Raw genomic sequence first — 20,711 nt, 5'->3', positions numbered from 1 at the left:
ATTTATATTTTACCAAATAGTAATTTAAAGGTCTAGAAATCAAAACACATTTAATCATACTGGATACCACGACCTTCTGTGACCCTACTTGGTTACTCCTGAAGTGGACGAATACACTTCCACGCCACACAAGGGCTGTTTGACCAAGAAGGATAGGGAAAGTGAGTGAGAAGAGAATACACCCAACTGAGAAGGTCAGTCACTGTGGCAACTTTTTCTAGACTACTTTGAAGAAGTAGAAATTCGACGTTTTTATTTCTGTCTACATAATTCCATATGTTTTTCCCCTGCAGCAACCATGTTGTTCTATGATGTAGATTCCAAAACTTTGACTGGTATTTTTAAAATACTGTATTTTAAATACAGAGTCTGCAGTTTTGACATTGTATTGTTTTCAGGCAAAAAGTCTGGTGATTGGTTGAACAAACATACAATAGACATTCTTGACTTGCAGTACATCTTTATTATAGAGATCAGTGGGTTTACAATCTTATCAAGCTAAAACTAAGTACACTAATACATTAGACATAAATAGAGGAATTACGAATGCAAATGAAGGTGACAATGATTCAGTTATGACCATTACAGTCCTAAAACTTCATGCATGGTACAAGTAGCCCTTCCTCTGCTCATCCGGTTTTCCTTATCTCCTTCGTCGACGTGACCGTGACCTGATGCTGGAAGTGGCCAATTCACCGTTCCCACGTGCTTGGCACTCTGTTTTGAGGCACCCGCAGGAATCAATGTGGGTGTAGGTGTAGGTGATCTCCGTATTGTCAGGGCAGGAGAGCTGGACTTTCCGCTCAGACGTGGTCAACTCCTGGCAGCAGGAGCAGGTGTGCTCTAAAGATTTCGTTTTGGTGGAGTAACTGTGAGAAGAGAGAAAGGCAGGTGTGAAGAAAGTGAAGAAAGGTGTGCCGATGTGAAATAGGGTAGCAAGGACATTGGAAGAAGTTGAATTCAGTTTGTGAAAATTCCGATACGAAAACAGTGACTAGAAAGAAAGTATTTTAAATCTATAATCTTCCTGTTAAATAAATCTTTTAAAGAAGCACTCTGTTGCTATGTTTTGCGTTTATATATGGCTGTGCACAAAATCACTATGTATTCCCAGTGCATTACATTTAATGTAGTGTCATAGACATTCCATATTGCATAGTAAATAGATAATACGGAGTGGCATCATGGTAGTGATAGGAATGAGGATTTTTGAAACTTGACCAAAATTATGAACTAAAGGTCTAATCTAATGCTGAAATACTAATGATGTTGACTCTTTCTGTTTTAAAGTATTACAATTCCCCATCTCAGTGGAAATGCCACTAATAAAGTGATAAAAGGGCTAATGTATGGTAAAACATTTTCTCAGAACCAGAAACATGTTTTTTTAAGACCAATTAAGAGTTTTTCTGGAACGAATGACATGAAATGGGATGTAAGAGGAACTCACAAGGTGAACGTCCCACATGCCCCAGAACAAGATGTAATGCTGATCAGGTCTTTGGAGTGGCAGCCTTGGCTTTCCAGATGTACACTAGTTGTGGACGCATTGCATGCGTCACCCTTCGGAATACCTGAGATAGACAGGAGAAATATGTTGAGAGCATTGACTGTATAAATAATCCTGTATAATCCTTTCATTTATCCCACAGTGGGGAAATTTGCCACAGTTGTCTGAAAAATAAAAGCAAAACGGCTGCTAAACAGAATAACCTGTCTTACCTTTTTGAGCTCTGAATCAATACCAATAAAATTACAAATTGCTGAATATACAGTATGAATAGGCTTGATATAATGTCTTATGTCTTTATGTATTACCATACCTTCAAAATGTCTAAGCATGCATTATATAATACAAGTCATAAAGAATCATAATTATATAACTGGGCCAGCTATCAGGACTGGCCACAGTGGTTCTGCTCATTTGTGGCTCATCAAGCCACACAAGAGCATAAATACTGTACAGGAAATTATAAAGAACTTGTGGACGAATACATACAGGCATGACAGCATCCGTCTGGAGCTATGGTCTCCGTTCCCTGCAAATGAACACACTCACATCAGTATTCTCATGACGCAAGCTTCTCTTTAAAGACATTCATATTAAATAGGTGGCATTGTGTGTGTTTTATATAACTATGCATAGGACTTCGTACATGAACCTTCCAGCAGAGTTTATTTTGTTCAGGGATACTTGCTTCCACATGAGCTAGGCTACTTTTTCTCGAGATTCAGTGGCCCACATTTGCTTATATGAGCTAGAGTGGACATCAGAGTGAAAAGTAAGACATTTTTGACAGTATATTTAAATAAAGGATAGGAGAACTTTGTTGTGCCCTTTTCTTAGTACCGAAGTGTTGTTGACATTGCACTTGCTTTACATTTGTTTCTTAATTGTGTTACTGATAATGGCAGCTGTGCAAGTGTATGCAGGTGTGTGTGTGAAGTCTACCGGTATGCATTTAGTAGGGTCATAGGCTGGGCAGATGATCTTGGCCTCGATGGTGATGAACTGATTTGCAATTTGCACACATTCAAACTTCACACAGGGGGTCGCTTCAGGAGTCCAAATGTTGCCAGGCTGAAGAATAACATTACACAATTTTAAATTATTGAAAACTACTTTTAAAGAATTCACTTTAAAATAAATTCCACTTGCAACATATTTCAACAGGACAAGTTTGTACACCATATATTATGTGATTTAAAAGCCAGCATTGGAAAGGATGCTCAGCTCTACTTCCATACACGGGGCATACCAATGACAAATACCAACCTTTAATGTATGCGTGGAATTGTCTGACATTGTGACAACACAGCTTGTCTGGACGCACCTTCCACAGCACTGGCCAGAGACGATCCGGTACTCGAAACCCTAAATATGGACAAAAACACGGCATATAAACAATATGTAAACCAGCACAAGATCCACTATGGATCAGGTTTTTTATTGTCAGGATTTGGATTTGGGCTTGACATTTAAAGCTTTACAGTATGTTCATATCACATAGGTAACTATAGAAAGAAGGGATAGACTCACACAGTTTCATAATGTTTGTTTGTTGTTTCATTCAGTTTCATTCTATTATATACAGCATGCATAATAAGACTTGTCTTACCAGAGGACAGTATGTGTCACATGGAATGGGCTGGCATTGTATTGTGTGAAGATGGTTGGTGACATCTATCTGGTCACTACAAATGCACTTCTGACATGGCTTCATCGGTACCTGGTCTCCAACCTGGATGGACAGGGTAAGAAGGTCACAACAAAATACTTTGTAACATACTGTATTATTGCATCTGATTTGAATTTGAGGTATAGTGTATTAAATTCAAATGTAATAGCTGTGTGTGTTCTCATTAGTTATGGCAAATTGACTTCCTGTGCAAAGTCGGATGAGACTAATATTCTAAGAATTATGGAGAATTAACAGACAATTTGTGTCTTTGTCTCTTTTCTTCACCAGTTTCACTTGAAAGTGTGAGCTCTCACCCGATATTCTTGGTTGTTAAACACACACACGTCATTTTTAGGCACTGTGAAGAAAACAAAACAAAAAACAAAAGTTGATTAATGCATTATAAATGAGATACGATAACAGCAAAATTTAATCCTGGCCATGCAATTACAGTGACATGAACACACAAGCACACTCACCGCATATGTATTTGGCACAACAGACCCCCGTCGTGGTCTTGATAGTAAAACCAGCAGGGCAAGGTTGCACAATACCGGAGCACCGCTTCACATCACACTCTGTTCAGAGACACAGATGGATGAATAAAGAAGAGTAAGTTCACACAGAAAAATATAGAATACAAATAAGGGCCTTGATGCTCACAACAGGCATTTCCTATTACAATTACTGTTCCTGAGTGATGGGTGTTTTCTCTGAACTTACTTCAGAGTGACCACAGTGCAAATTCAGTCACTAAAGCTTGGTGACTACAATATTAGCAACTTGTTGTTCACTTACCACACTTCTCCTTTTGACAGCAGCCCACAGTTTCATGAACCTTGACCATGCCTTCTTGGTCACAGCTGAGTGGTGGCTGTGCTGGACAGGACACAGGATGGCAGGTGACCTGTAAGGTGTCCTCTTCACATATACACTCATTACAGCCTTCTGTCCATGTTGCTTTGGCCTGAGGATACAATATTGCACGTTAATTACTCATCCAAGGTAATGTTGAAAGGGACTGGCATTATAGGCTAAATGATTTACCTTTGTCCATTTTCCATTGGGCAGTCGACAGATTTCTAATGTGAGAAAAATATAAAACATAAATGGACATTCATTCATTTCAGCTTTGGTTATCCTGGCTCAGGAGCTCAGCTAGTGATACTTTTAAATGGTATTAAGAGTCCTTTCCTATTTTAAAAAAGAATAACAATGCTTGACCCACAGTCAGGGCACTGCGTTGTGTACAAGCCAAGGACTGCTGTATTGGATGAGGTGCAGATACTTACTTTAATGACAACTGTACATTCATAAACAGAACACATGTATTGCTGTAATGCTATTCGCTCTTACCACAGGTGGGCACGCATTCATCTGAGGTAGAAGAGAGAAGGAATGTGTTGTTTGGACAGGTGCAACCCTCCAGCTTCACATTCATCATAGCGCTAAACTGATCAACACTATAGATGAATTTCTCGTTGTACCTGCAGAGACAACAGCATGCAGTGTCATAATCACATCGTGTAGTATGTGATTAATAAGAGGGTAGGTGAAATGCTTTACCAGGAATCACAGGTAGGCTGCACAAGAGGGACACAGGCCTGGTACACTTTCGGGCTTTTACATTTATATTCTATTTAGAGGAGAGAGACAAAAATTGATTATAGTCATTACTGGGTGATGGGTTTGGTGAGATGTGTTTCATGTATTGCAATTGCATACCACAGAGTCCTTTGGTGGCACTTCTCCAGTCAATACACACTCCAGCCTCAGCACAGGCATCAGCATATGTTTGTATGCTGATGCAGCCAATGTGAGAAAGGTTCATGTGGCAAACATCAAACTCACAGGCCACAACAAATGGGGTGTAGTCAATGAGCTTGTGGCAAGCTTCAAACACACTGGGAAGATGGGATTTATAGTCAGTAAAAACACTGGACACAAACTGAACGTATCTTTGCACAAGTTTTGTCATTTTGTGACTATTTTGCAATCTCCCATGAAAATGGGGTGGAATACTATGCATCCTTGTCTGTAAAGGTTCTCAGTCATCCAGGTTAATGGCATTCAATAGCAGGGATAAAGATACAAAACCAATTGCAGATCCAAGTAAGAAATGACCCAACAAGTCCATTTGCCTTCACTTCAGCTTTGCATTTTTGGATACATACATCCATATTTATCATTTTCTTGTTTTGGTGTCTTCTGTGTTTATTTTTCTATATTGTAGAACATATTAAAAGTAATGAAAAACCCCTGCACCCTTGCAGGCAGGGTCTAGGTCTATGTAAGTAATCAATGTATATAAAGACTGTCTGTCACTGATTAAATTTTAAAAAAATGCAAATAATGCTTATATAAGGTCTGTAATTTAAAATAACAAATTAATGTAACAAGTTGAAATTAAATCATTATTTGAACCTGATGTTACATATTATGATTTTGACATGATCTTTTTTCCTCCTACCTGCTCTTGATGATCTCACAGATGCTTGGATCGCAAGGAGGTGGTGGTGGTGGGGGAGGTGGAGGCTTGCAGTCGCTGTCATTAGTATGCCACTCATGCGCCATATTGGGACATGAAGGATCAATTTTACCAGTGGGCAACATGCAGTCATCTGTCCGGTTGTTGTCACATGTACCTAGAGAGTCCTCAATCATTAGTAAAGTCATGACATACAGTAACTCAAGTGAGTCACATGCAATATAACATATCTATGGGGTTCAATACATAAAGTTTTCAGTGACTATAAAAATGCCATTCAATCATCAACTGATATTCTCACAGTACATTTCAGCTGCAGGACTCACCACATTGCCCCTCTGTGTTGCCCGCAAATTGACTGTAGGGCAGGTAGATACTAAAGATGAGCCCTGAGAATGTGATCTTGGCATGAATTTCGGGGATGATGAGCACCGTATCAATACCAGTGGTAGTTAAACGGAAGTCACCATTCTGATATGCAGGACTTACAGGCTTGTCATTCACAGAAATCTGCAACAGAAGCATGTCACAGAAACGTCAGAAAGGCCCGTTAACAAACTTTTTTTTTTTTTGCAAAATACAGTGCAACTACAGTGGTGGTATTTTAACAGCTGCAACCCATAGAAGACAATTCACAAACATCACATCTCACAGTCATATCCTCGTAAAATGGCTTTTGCAGATATGTGGATCACTTCCTGCCAGTGTTATTTGCTTAACAAAAAATACAAACACACCATAAAATAAATAAAAGTGGTGACAGATACTACATAATGCAGGTAAATATGAATACAGTGATAATGGGAGGTCGCCATCTGCTGGCCTAACCAGTAACTGCCCCTGAAGCTCACGAAAGCTGAAAAAAAGTAAGCCACAAATACACAAATCCAGTTTCAGGCCAACAAATGAATCTACAAATGTGTATGTGTTAGAGTGTAAGAAATTCTTCCATATTTTTGTTAGTCAAATAAAACAGTCCATACTAGTGGTTGCAACTAAACTATTGGCAAGAAGGGATAGTTGCAGCGAGAATAATTTCAGGATATGAGAATATTTGAGTGTTTTTAAAATTACATGGTTTGTGAAAATCCCATTGACATCCGACTGCGTTATGAAGATTTTGTAGCCTTGGTAGAAGACAGTGATGGACTGAGGACAGGACAGGCCATCAACTGAACCGCAGTAGTAGTTAGAAATCTGAACGCTGAAGTTGTATTTGGGCAAAATCTCTTTCACCAGCCAGTAGGAACAGTTGCCTTGAAAGCCATAGTAGGTTCCATCGAAGGTCACATAATGTGGGTCTCCCCAACCATAGCAGATACCTTTATATGATAAAGATAATGAATTACACATCTGATAGTACTTGATGTAGTTGTATCTGATATGCACACACACACACACACACACACCCACACACACACACACACATATATATGGACTTTTAACTTTGTGTGACCTATCAATATTTTAGTAACTCAAACTTACATTGGCACTCATAGTGGGAGCAGCATCCATCATCATCCATCACTTCAACAGTAGGGAAGTTATTTGCGCACACTATAGGCTTCTTCGGTGGACATTTTGTGTCGGTATATGTAACTTCACCATTTTCACATTTTCCCGTACGACAATTGCTTTCCTTCCAGCTTTCCCCATCCTACGAGGAGAAACACAGGTTGAAATTAAAGAAAAGAAGGTCACACATTTTGTTTAGCAAAATCCAGAAAACAATAAATGAGGAATAGATTTTTTTTTTTTTGTGTGTGTGTGTGTGTGTGTGGAATACAAATAGAATTACCTTCCTTGGAGGAACTACATTGACACAGCTGAGAGGACTGGGAGGAGGACATGCATAGCTTGTTGCCACCACATAACAAGTATCATTGCAGTAGCCTTTGTAACAATAGCCTTCATAGTCTGTCACATTGTAGACAATGGATCCTGAAAAGGAGACACAAGAATATTTCTCAAAATGAACCCATAACATATGTAATGTATAGAGACGATACACTGTATAACTGACACATATATGAGGACATGCATAATCTTGTAATATTATTTAACCACATCTGTTCTGTCTTTCCAAGCAGTTTTACACATTTAGTCTGGTTGTCATTAAAGGTTCCCTAACAGATGAAGTAGCACTCTCTCCACAGCTACTTCTCAGTGTGCATCTGTTTCCTCTGTAAAGTGAGAGGAATTGACATATAAAGATGCACATGTTCTGACAATCAGTCTATGTTACTAATTTGTGCAACTGTTTTAGCTAAGGCCAATGAGTGCAAATGGCTGTCTATTTAGTTTTTCACTGTCATGTTTGGTTGATGCAGCTGTTCACTCAAGTCAAGTCAGTTTTCTGTTAGGACAAAAAGTAAAGTAGTCCAAACATATAACTGTAATAGTTTAGGCCAGTCACATTCCTTTCTTGTTTTAGGTATGGAGAATTTCAGTGTGTGTACAACATTTCTGATTCATGAGTAGCACATGGATTTTCCATTTGATATATTCAGTATATGTACTTGTTTGATGAGAGATGATTTGAACAAATGTAACATAAAAGATGTATCCAAGGTTTGTTTTCAACTTATAATTACTCTTTGAATAACTTTCAATTTAAAAGTCATTGTTGGTGGAGTCAAATAAAAGACAACAAAAACTGTGACTGACAAGTACAATGTTACATAATTTATATAATTATAATTATAATGCCCCAAATGGTATAATAAGACTTGGATCAGAACTTACCAGGAGGGAAATCGGTACCATTATGATGACAAACGCAAGGTGTAGTTGTTTCAGTTGTGGTAATAGGTGTTCTGGTTGTAGTAGTTGTAGGTGGTTGGGTTGTAATTGTTCTAGTTGTGGTAGAAGGAGGTGGAGGTGTTGGACAATGACAACATTTGAATTGTATCTCATAATCAAAACACTCCTGCCGAGGTCCTTGTTGATCGTTGTTGCATAAGAGACCCATATCTTTATTGCAAATCACATGTTGTCCTATCTGTGACATGGTAAGAGTTGGGTAAAGAACAGCTCTACAATGGACTTCTGCTGGAGCAAAACAAACATGATAACCAGCAGAGATTATTTTCTGAATGGATTCATCCTCTCCACCGTCAGGGCCGGATGTAGGTTGGCCTAGATTGATCCATTCTGACCAACTACATTTCATTGCATGTCCACTAGGGCAGGTGGATTGAATTATCGGGATTGTAGATGTGGTAGTACGTGTTGTGGTTGTAGTTCTAGGTGGTTGAGGTGTAGTCATTGTTTCAGGTGTTTTAGTAGTAGATCCTGTGGTTGTTTGGGTTGTAGTTGTTCTAGTTGTGGTAGAAGGAGTTGTAGATGGTCCACACTCACAACATTTGAATTGTATCTCATAATCAAAACACTCCTGCTGAAGCCATTGTTGCTTGTTGTTGCATAAAAGACCCACATCTTTGTTGCAAATCACATCTTGCCCTATCTGTGACATGCTAAGACTTGGGTAAAGAACAGATCTACACTGGACTTCTTGTGGAGCAAAACAAACATGATAACCAGCAGAGATTATTTTCTGAATGGATTCATCCTCTCCACCATCAGTGCCTGGTGTAGGTTTTCCCAGATTGATCCATTGTGACCAACTACATGTCATTTCATGTCCATTAGGGCAGGTGGATGGAAGTGTCGGGATTGTAGATGTTGTAGTTGTGGTAGTACGTGTTGTGGTTGTAGTTCTAAGTGGTTGAGGTGTAGTCGTTGTTTCAGGTGTTTTAGTAGTAGATCCTGTGGTTGTTTGGGTTTTAGTTGTTCTAGTTGTGGTAGAAGGAGTTGTAGATGGTCCACACTCACAACATTTGAATTGTATCTCATAATCAAAACACTCCTGCTGAAGCCATTGTTGCTTGTTGTTGCATAAGAGACCCACATCTTTGTTGCAAATCACATCTTGCCCTATCTGTGACATGCTAAGACTTGGGTAAAGAACAGATCTACACTGGACTTCTTGTGGAGCAAAACAAACATGATAACCAGCAGAGATTATTTTCTGAATGGATTCATCCTCTCCACCATCAGGGCCGGGTGTAGGTTTTCCCAGATTGATCCATTGTGACCAACTACATGTCATTTCATGTCCATTAGGGCAGGTGGATGGAAGTGTCGGGATTGTAGATGTTGCAGTTGTGGTAGTACGTGTTGTGGTTGTAGTTCTAAGTGGTTGAGGTGTAGTCGTTGTTTCAGGTGTTTTAGTAATAGATCCTGTGGTTGTTTGGGTTGCAGTTGTTCTAGTTGTGGTAGAAGGAGTTGTAGATGGTCCACACTCACAACATTTGAATTGTATCTCATAATCAAAACACTCCTGTTGAAGCCATTGTTGCTTGTTGTTGCATAAGAGACCCACATCTTTGTTGCAAATCACATCTTGCCCTATCTGTGACATGCTAAGACTTGGGTAAAGAACAGATCTACACTGGACTTCTTGTGGAGCAAAACAAACATTATAACCAGCAGAGATTATTTTCTGAATGGATTCATCCTCTCCACCATCAAGGCCGGGTGTAGGTTTTCCCAGATTGATCCATTGTGACCAACTACATGTCATTTCATGTCCATTAGGGCAGGTGGATGGAAGTGTCGGGATTGTAGATGTTGCAGTTGTGGTAGTACGTGTTGTGGTTGTAGTTCTAGGTGGTTGAGGTGTAGTCGTTGTTTCAGGTGTTTTAGTAGTAGATCCTGTGGTTGTTTGGGTTGCAGTTGTTCTAGTTGTGGGAGAAGGAGTTGTAGATGGTCCACACTCACAACATTTGAATTGTATCTCATAATCAAAACACTCCTGCTGAAGCCATTGTTGCTTGTTGTTGCATAAGAGACCCACATCTTTGTTGCAAATCACATCTTGCCCTATCTGTGACATGCTAAGACTTGGGTAAAGAACAGATCTACACTGGACTTCTTGTGGAGCAAAACAAACATGATAACCAGCAGAGATTATTTTCTGAATGGATTCATCCTCTCCACCATCAGGGCCGGGTGTAGGTTTTCCCAGATTGATCCATTGTGACCAACTACATGTCATTTCATGTCCATTAGGGCAGGTGGATGGAAGTGTCGGGATTGTAGATGTTGCAGTTGTGGTAGTACGTGTTGTGGTTGTAGTTCTAAGTGGTTGAGGTGTAGTCGTTGTTTCAGGTGTTTTAGTAGTAGATCCTGTGGTTGTTTGGGTTGCAGTTGTTCTAGTTGTGGTAGAAGGAGTTGTAGATGGTCCACACTCACAACATTTGAATTGTATCTCATAATCAAAACACTCCTGCTGAAGCCATTGTTGCTTGTTGTTGCATAAGAGACCCACATCTTTGTTGCAAATCACATCTTGCCCTATCTGTGACATGCTAAGACTTGGGTAAAGAACAGATCTACACTGGACTTCTTGTGGAGCAAAACAAACATGATAACCAGCAGAGATTATTTTCTGAATGGATTCATCCTCTCCACCATCAGGGCCGGGTGTAGGTTTTCCCAGATTGATCCATTGTGACCAACTACATGTCATTTCATGTCCATTAGGGCAGGTGGATGGAAGTGTCGGGATTGTAGATGTTGCAGTTGTGGTAGTACGTGTTGTGGTTGTAGTTCTAAGTGGTTGAGGTGTAGTCGTTGTTTCAGGTGTTTTAGTAGTAGATCCTGTGGTTGTTTGGGTTGTAGTTGTTCTAGTTGTGGTAGAAGGAGTTGTAGATGGTCCACACTCACAACATTTGAATTGTATCTCATAATCAAAACACTCCTGCTGAAGCCCTTGTTGCTTGTTGTTGCATAAGAGACCCACATCTTTGTTGCAAATCACATCTTGCCCTATCTGTGACATGCTAAGACTTGGGTAAAGAACAGATCTACACTGGACTTCTTGTGGAGCAAAACAAACATGATAACCAGCAGAGATTATTTTCTGAATGGATTCATCCTCTCCACCATCAGGGCCGGGTGTAGGTTTTCCCAGATTGATCCATTGTGACCAACTACATGTCATTTCATGTCCATTAGGGCAGGTGGATGGAAGTGTCGGGATTGTAGATGTTGCAGTTGTGGTAGTACGTGTTGTGGTTGTAGTTCTAAGTGGTTGAGGTGTAGTCGTTGTTTCAGGTGTTTTAGTAATAGATCCTGTGGTTGTTTGGGTTGCAGTTGTTCTAGTTGTGGTAGAAGGAGTTGTAGATGGTCCACACTCACAACATTTGAATTGTATCTCATAATCAAAACACTCCTGTTGAAGCCATTGTTGCTTGTTGTTGCATAAGAGACCCACATCTTTGTTGCAAATCACATCTTGCCCTATCTGTGACATGCTAAGACTTGGGTAAAGAACAGATCTACACTGGACTTCTTGTGGAGCAAAACAAACATGATAACCAGCAGAGATTATTTTCTGAATGGATTCATCCTCTCCACCATCAGGGCCGGGTGTAGGTTTTCCCAGATTGATCCATTGTGACCAACTACATGTCATTTCATGTCCATTAGGGCAGGTGGATGGAAGTGTCGGGATTGTAGATGTTGCAGTTGTGGTAGTACGTGTTGTGGTTGTAGTTCTAAGTGGTTGAGGTGTAGTCGTTGTTTCAGGTGTTTTAGTAGTAGATCCTGTGGTTGTTTGGGTTGCAGTTGTTCTAGTTGTGGTAGAAGGAGTTGTAGATGGTCCACACTCACAACATTTGAATTGTATCTCATAATCAAAACACTCCTGCTGAAGCCATTGTTGCTTGTTGTTGCATAAGAGACCCACATCTTTGTTGCAAATCACATCTTGCCCTATCTGTGACATGCTAAGACTTGGGTAAAGAACAGATCTACACTGGACTTCTTGTGGAGCAAAACAAACATGATAACCAGCAGAGATTATTTTCTGAATGGATTCATCCTCTCCACCATCAGGGCCGGGTGTAGGTTTTCCCAGATTGATCCATTGTGACCAACTACATGTCATTTCATGTCCATTAGGGCAGGTGGATGGAAGTGTCGGGATTGTAGATGTTGTAGTTGTGGTAGTACGTGTTGTGGTTGTAGTTCTAAGTGGTTGAGGTGTAGTCGTTGTTTCAGGTGTTTTAGTAGTAGATCCTGTGGTTGTTTGGGTTGTAGTTGTTCTAGTTGTGGTAGAAGGAGTTGTAGATGGTCCACACTCACAACATTTGAATTGTATCTCATAATCAAAACACTCCTGCTGAAGCCCTTGTTGCTTGTTGTTGCATAAGAGACCCACATCTTTGTTGCAAATCACATCTTGCCCTATCTGTGACATGCTAAGACTTGGGTAAAGAACAGATCTACACTGGACTTCTTGTGGAGCAAAACAAACATGATAACCAGCAGAGATTATTTTCTGAATGGATTCATCCTCTCCACCATCAGGGCCGGGTGTAGGTTTTCCCAGATTGATCCATTGTGACCAACTACATGTCATTTCATGTCCATTAGGGCAGGTGGATGGAAGTGTCGGGATTGTAGATGTTGTAGTTGTGGTAGTACGTGTTGTGGTTGTAGTTCTAAGTGGTTGAGGTGTAGTCGTTGTTTCAGGTGTTTTAGTAGTAGATCCTGTGGTTGTTTGGGTTGTAGTTGTTCTAGTTGTGGTAGAAGGAGTTGTAGATGGTCCACACTCACAACATTTGAATTGTATCTCATAATCAAAACACTCCTGCTGAAGCCATTGTTGCTTGTTGTTGCATAAGAGACCCACATCTTTGTTGCAAATCACATCTTGCCCTATCTGTGACATGCTAAGACTTGGGTAAAGAACAGATCTACACTGGACTTCTTGTGGAGCAAAACAAACATGATAACCAGCAGAGATTATTTTCTGAATGGATTCATCCTCTCCACCATCAGGGCCGGGTGTAGGTTTTCCCAGATTGATCCATTGTGACCAACTACATGTCATTTCATGTCCATTAGGGCAGGTGGATGGAAGTGTCGGGATTGTAGATGTTGTAGTTGTGGTAGTACGTGTTGTGGTTGTAGTTCTAAGTGGTTGAGGTGTAGTCGTTGTTTCAGGTGTTTTAGTAGTAGATCCTGTGGTTGTTTGGGTTGTAGTTGTTCTAGTTGTGGTAGAAGGAGTTGTAGATGGTCCACACTCACAACATTTGAATTGTATCTCATAATCAAAACACTCCTGCTGAAGCCATTGTTGCTTGTTGTTGCATAAGAGACCCACATCTTTGTTGCAAATCACATCTTGCCCTATCTGTGACATGCTAAGACTTGGGTAAAGAACAGATCTACACTGGACTTCTTGTGGAGCAAAACAAACATGATAACCAGCAGAGATTATTTTCTGAATGGATTCATCCTCTCCACCATCAGGGCCGGGTGTAGGTTTTCCCAGATTGATCCATTGTGACCAACTACATGTCATTTCATGTCCATTAGGGCAGGTGGATGGAAGTGTCGGGATTGTAGATGTTGTAGTTGTGGTAGTACGTGTTGTGGTTGTAGTTCTAAGTGGTTGAGGTGTAGTCGTTGTTTCAGGTGTTTTAGTAGTAGATCCTGTGGTTGTTTGGGTTGTAGTTGTTCTAGTTGTGGTAGAAGGAGTTGTAGATGGTCCACACTCACAACATTTGAATTGTATCTCATAATCAAAACACTCCTGCTGAAGCCCTTGTTGCTTGTTGTTGCATAAGAGACCCACATCTTTGTTGCAAATCACATCTTGCCCTATCTGTGACATGCTAAGACTTGGGTAAAGAACAGATCTACACTGGACTTCTTGTGGAGCAAAACAAACATGATAACCAGCAGAGATTATTTTCTGAATGGATTCATCCTCTCCACCATCAGGGCCGGGTGTAGGTTTTCCCAGATTGATCCATTGTGACCAACTACATGTCATTTCATGTCCATTAGGGCAGGTGGATGGAAGTGTCGGGATTGTAGATGTTGTAGTTGTGGTAGTACGTGTTGTGGTTGTAGTTCTAAGTGGTTGAGGTGTAGTCGTTGTTTCAGGTGTTTTAGTAGTAGATCCTGTGGTTGTTTGGGTTGTAGTTGTTCTAGTTGTGGTAGAAGGAGTTGTAGATGGTCCACACTCACAACATTTGAATTGTATCTCATAATCAAAACACTCCTGCTGAAGCCATTGTTGCTTGTTGTTGCATAAGAGACCCACATCTTTGTTGCAAATCACATCTTGCCCTATCTGTGACATGCTAAGACTTGGGTAAAGAACAGATCTACACTGGACTTCTTGTGGAGCAAAACAAACATGATAACCAGCAGAGATTATTTTCTGAATGGATTCATCCTCTCCACCATCAGGGCCGGGTGTAGGTTTTCCCAGATTGATCCATTGTGACCAACTACATGTCATTTCATGTCCATTAGGGCAGGTGGATGGAAGTGTCGGGATTGTAGATGTTGTAGTTGTGGTAGTACGTGTTGTGGTTGTAGTTCTAAGTGGTTGAGGTGTAGTCGTTGTTTCAGGTGTTTTAGTAGTAGATCCTGTGGTTGTTTGGGTTGTAGTTGTTCTAGTTGTGGTAGAAGGAGTTGTAGATGGTCCACACTCACAACATTTGAATTGTATCTCATAATCAAAACACTCCTGCTGAAGCCCTTGTTGCTTGTTGTTGCATAAGAGACCCACATCTTTGTTGCAAATCACATCTTGCCCTATCTGTGACATGCTAAGACTTGGGTAAAGAACAGATCTACACTGGACTTCTTGTGGAGCAAAACAAACATGATAACCAGCAGAGATTATTTTCTGAATGGATTCATCCTCTCCACCATCAGGGCCGGGTGTAGGTTTTCCCAGATTGATCCATTGTGACCAACTACATGTCATTTCATGTCCATTAGGGCAGGTGGATGGAAGTGTCGGGATTGTAGATGTTGTAGTTGTGGTAGTACGTGTTGTGGTTGTAGTTCTAAGTGGTTGAGGTGTAGTCGTTGTTTCAGGTGTTTTAGTAGTAGATCCTGTGGTTGTTTGGGTTGTAGTTGTTCTAGTTGTGGTAGAAGGAGTTGTAGATGGTCCACACTCACAACATTTGAATTGTATCTCATAATCAAAACACTCCTGCTGAAGCCATTGTTGCTTGTTGTTGCATAAGAGACCCACATCTTTGTTGCAAATCACATCTTGCCCTATCTGTGACATGCTAAGACTTGGGTAAAGAACAGATCTACACTGGACTTCTTGTGGAGCAAAACAAACATGATAACCAGCAGAGATTATTTTCTGAATGGATTCATCCTCTCCACCATCAGGGCCGGGTGTAGGTTTTCCCAGATTGATCCATTGTGACCAACTACATGTCATTTCATGTCCATTAGGGCAGGTGGATGGAAGTGTCGGGATTGTAGATGTTGTAGTTGTGGTACTACGTGTTGTGGTTGTAGTTCTAAGTGGTTGAGGTGTAGTCGTTGTTTCAGGTGTTTTAGTAGTAGATCCTGTGGTTGTTTGGGTTGTAGTTGTTCTAGTTGTGGTAGAAGGAGTTGTAGATGGTCCACACTCACAACATTTGAATTGTATCTCATAATCAAAACACTCCTGCTGAAGCCATTGTTGCTTGTTGTTGCATAAGAGACCCACATCTTTGTTGCAAATCACATCTTGCCCTATCTGTGACATGCTAAGACTTGGGTAAAGAACAGATCTACACTGGACTTCTTGTGGAGCAAAACAAACATGATAACCAGCAGAGATTATTTTCTGAATGGATTCATCCTCTCCACCATCAGGGCCGGGTGTAGGTTTTCCCAGATTGATCCATTGTGACCAACTACATGTCATTTCATGTCCATTAGGGCAGGTGGATGGAAGTGTCGGGATTGTAGATGTTGTAGTTGTGGTAGTACGTGTTGTGGTTGTAGTTCTAAGTGGTTGAGGTGTAGTCGTTGTTTCAGGTGTTTTAGTAGTAGATCCTGTGGTTGTTTGGGTTGTAGTTGTTCTAGTTGTGGTAGAAGGAGTTGTAGATGGTCCACACTCACAACATTTGAATTGTATCTCATAATCAAAACACTCCTGCTGAAGCCCTTGTTGCTTGTTGTTGCATAAGAGACCCACATCTTTGTTGCAAATCACATCTTGCCCTATCTGTGACATGCTAAGACTTGGGTAAAGAACAGATCTACACTGGACTTCTTGTGGAGCAAAACAAACATGATAACCAGCAGAGATTATTTTCTGAATGGATTCATCCTCTCCACCATCAGGGCCGGGTGTAGGTTTTCCCAGATTGATCCATTGTGACCAACTACATGTCATTTCATGTCCATTAGGGCAGGTGGATGGAAGTGTCGGGATTGTAGATGTTGTAGTTGTGGTAGTACGTGTTGTGGTTGTAGTTCTAAGTGGTTGAGGTGTAGTCGTTGTTTCAGGTGTTTTAGTAGTAGATCCTGTGGTTGTTTGGGTTGTAGTTGTTCTAGTTGTGGTAGAAGGAGTTGTAGATGGTCCACACTCACAACATTTGAATTGTATCTCATAATCAAAACACTCCTGCTGAAGCCATTGTTGCTTGTTGTTGCATAAGAGACCCACATCTTTGTTGCAAATCACATCTTGCCCTATCTGTGACATGCTAAGACTTGGGTAAAGAACAGATCTACACTGGACTTCTTGTGGAGCAAAACAAACATGATAACCAGCAGAGATTATTTTCTGAATGGATTCATCCTCTCCACCATCAGGGCCGGGTGTAGGTTTTCCCAGATTGATCCATTCTGACCAACTGCATGTCATTTCATGTCCATTAGGGCAGGTGGATGGAAGTGTCGGGATTGTAGATGTTGTAGTTGTGGTAGTACGTGTTGTGGTTGTAGTTCTAAGTGGTTGAGGTGTAGTCGTTGTTTCAGGTGTTTTAGTAGTAGATCCTGTGGTTGTTTGGGTTGTAGTTGTTCTAGTTGTGGTAGAAGGAGTTGTAGATGGTCCACACTCACAACATTTGAATTGTATCTCATAATCAAAACACTCCTGCTGAAGCCATTGTTGCTTGTTGTTGCATAAGAGACCCACATCTTTGTTGCAAATCACATCTTGCCCTATCTGTGACATGCTAAGACTTGGGTAAAGAACAGATCTACACTGGACTTCTTGTGGAGCAAAACAAACATGATAACCAGCAGAGATTATTTTCTGAATGGATTCATCCTCTCCACCATCAGGGCCGGGTGTAGGTTTTCCCAGATTGATCCATTGTGACCAACTACATGTCATTTCATGTCCATTAGGGCAGGTGGATGGAAGTGTCGGGATTGTAGATGTTGTAGTTGTGGTAGTACGTGTTGTGGTTGTAGTTCTAAGTGGTTGAGGTGTAGTCGTTGTTTCAGGTGTTTTAGTAGTAGATCCTGTGGTTGTTTGGGTTGCAGTTGTTCTAGTTGTGGTAGAAGGAGTTGTAGATGGTCCACACTCACAACATTTGAATTGTATCTCATAATCAAAACACTCCTGCTGAAGCCCTTGTTGCTTGTTGTTGCATAAGAGACCCACATCTTTGTTGCAAATCACATCTTGCCCTATCTGTGACATGCTAAGACTTGGGTAAAGAACAGATCTACACTGGACTTCTTGTGGAGCAAAACAAACATGATAACCAGCAGAGATTATTTTCTGAATGGATTCATCCTCTCCACCATCAGGGCCGGGTGTAGGTTTTCCCAGATTGATCCATTGTGACCAACTACATGTCATTTCATGTCCATTAGGGCAGGTGGATGGAAGTGTCGGGATTGTAGATGTTGTAGTTGTGGTAGTACGTGTTGTGGTTGTAGTTCTAAGTGGTTGAGGTGTAGTCGTTGTTTCAGGTGTTTTAGTAGTAGATCCTGTGGTTGTTTGGGTTGTAGTTGTTCTAGTTGTGGTAGAAGGAGTTGTAGATGGTCCACACTCACAACATTTGAATTGTATCTCATAATCAAAACACTCCTGCTGAAGCCATTGTTGCTTGTTGTTGCATAAGAGACCCACATCTTTGTTGCAAATCACATCTTGCCCTATCTGTGACATGCTAAGACTTGGGTAAAGAACAGATCTACACTGGACTTCTTGTGGAGCAAAACAAACATGATAACCAGCAGAGATTATTTTCTGAATGGATTCATCCTCTCCACCATCAGGGCCGGGTGTAGGTTTTCCCAGATTGATCCATTGTGACCAACTGCATGTCATTTCATGTCCATTAGGGCAGGTGGATGGAAGTGTCGGGATTGTAGATGTTGTAGTTGTGGTAGTACGTGTTGTGGTTGTAGTTCTAAGTGGTTGAGGTGTAGTCGTTGTTTCAGGTGTTTTAGTAGTAGATCCTGTGGTTGTTTGGGTTGTAGTTGTTCTAGTTGTGGTAGAAGGAGTTGTAGATGGTCCACACTCACAACATTTGAATTGTATCTCATAATCAAAACACTCCTGCTGAAGCCATTGTTGCTTGTTGTTGCATAAGAGACCCACATCTTTGTTGCAAATCACATCTTGCCCTATCTGTGACATGCTAAGACTTGGGTAAAGAACAGATCTACACTGGACTTCTTGTGGAGCAAAACAAACATGATAACCAGCAGAGATTATTTTCTGAATGGATTCATCCTCTCCACCATCAGGGCCGGGTGTAGGTTTTCCCAGATTGATCCATTCTGACCAACTACATGTCATTTCATGTCCATTAGGGCAGGTGGATGGAAGTGTCGGGATTGTAGATGTTGCAGTTGTGGTAGTACGTGTTGTGGTTGTAGTTCTAAGTGGTTGAGGTGTAGTCGTTGTTTCAGGTGTTTTAGTAGTAGATCCTGTGGTTGTTTGGGTTGTAGTTGTTCTAGTTGTGGTAGAAGGAGTTGTAGATGGTCCACACTCACAACATTTGAATTGTATCTCATAATCAAAACACTCCTGCTGAAGCCATTGTTGCTTGTTGTTGCATAAGAGACCCACATCTTTGTTGCAAATCACATCTTGCCCTATCTGTGACATGCTAAGACTTGGGTAAAGAACAGATCTACACTGGACTTCTTGTGGAGCAAAACAAACATGATAACCAGCAGAGATTATTTTCTGAATGGATTCATCCTCTCCACCATCAGGGCCGGGTGTAGGTTTTCCCAGATTGATCCATTCTGACCAACTACATGTCATTTCATGTCCATTAGGGCAGGTGGATGGAAGTGTCGGGATTGTAGATGTTGCAGTTGTGGTAGTACGTGTTGTGGTTGTAGTTCTAAGTGGTTGAGGTGTAGTCGTTGTTTCAGGTGTTTTAGTAGTAGATCCTGTGGTTGTTTGGGTTGCAGTTGTTCTAGTTGTGGTAGAAGGAGTTGTAGATGGTCCACACTCACAACATTTGAATTGTATCTCATAATCAAAACACTCCTGCTGAAGCCATTGTTGCTTGTTGTTGCATAAGAGACCCACATCTTTGTTGCAAATCACATCTTGCCCTATCTGTGACATGCTAAGACTTGGGTAAAGAACAGATCTACACTGGACTTCTTGTGGAGCAAAACAAACATGATAACCAGCAGAGATTATTTTCTGAATGGATTCATCCTCTCCACCATCAGGGCCGGGTGTAGGTCTTCCCAGATTGATCCATTCTGACCAACTGCATGTCATTTCATGTCCATTAGGGCAGGTGGATGGAAGTGTCGGGATTGTAGATGTTGTAGTTGTGGTAGTACGTGTTGTGGTTGTAGTTCTAAGTGGTTGAGGTGTAGTCGTTGTTTCAGGTGTTTTAGTAGTAGATCCTGTGGTTGTTTGGGTTGTAGTTGTTCTAGTTGTGGTAGAAGGAGTTGTAGATGGTCCACACTCACAACATTTGAATTGTATCTCATAATCAAAACACTCCTGCTGAAGCCATTGTTGCTTGTTGTTGCATAAGAGACCCACATCTTTGTTGCAAATCACATCTTGCCCTATCTGTGACATGCTAAGACTTGGGTAAAGAACAGATCTACACTGGACTTCTTGTGGAGCAAAACAAACATGATAACCAGCAGAGATTATTTTCTGAATGGATTCATCCTCTCCACCATCAGGGCCGGGTGTAGGTCTTCCCAGATTGATCCATTGTGACCAACTACATGTCATTTCATGTCCATTAGGGCAGGTGGGTGGA

At 40.9% G+C, this 20,711-nt stretch overlaps 1 protein-coding gene across 1 annotated transcript in view; it reads right to left on the bottom strand.

Moving 5' to 3' along the window:
- Nucleotides 1–3,953: 3,953 nt before the first annotated feature.
- LOC311486165 (mucin-2-like) overlaps nt 3,954–20,711 on the bottom strand; it is a gene marked incomplete at its 5' end in the record, with an annotated part of 45,693 nt that continues 28,935 nt past the window's right edge. The window contains 11 exons of the mRNA XM_084541926.1: nt 3,954–4,149; nt 4,230–4,264; nt 4,539–4,669; nt 4,749–4,818; nt 4,908–5,086; nt 5,653–5,827; nt 5,997–6,180; nt 6,745–6,992; nt 7,156–7,327; nt 7,469–7,611; nt 19,801–19,927. Coding sequence (XP_084398052.1) covers nt 3,973–4,149; nt 4,230–4,264; nt 4,539–4,669; nt 4,749–4,818; nt 4,908–5,086; nt 5,653–5,827; nt 5,997–6,180; nt 6,745–6,992; nt 7,156–7,327; nt 7,469–7,611; nt 19,801–19,927 — 1,641 coding nt within the window. The 3' untranslated portion in view covers nt 3,954–3,972. The remainder of the gene's footprint in view (nt 4,150–4,229; nt 4,265–4,538; nt 4,670–4,748; nt 4,819–4,907; nt 5,087–5,652; nt 5,828–5,996; nt 6,181–6,744; nt 6,993–7,155; nt 7,328–7,468; nt 7,612–19,800; nt 19,928–20,711) is intronic.

Source organism: Chelon labrosus (genome assembly GCF_963514085.1).
Source record: "Chelon labrosus genome assembly, chromosome: 3".
Taxonomy (NCBI): Eukaryota; Metazoa; Chordata; class Actinopteri; order Mugiliformes; family Mugilidae; genus Chelon; species Chelon labrosus.
Note: the sequence above shows the minus strand (reverse complement) of the source record. Positions and strands in the feature narration are given on the sequence as shown.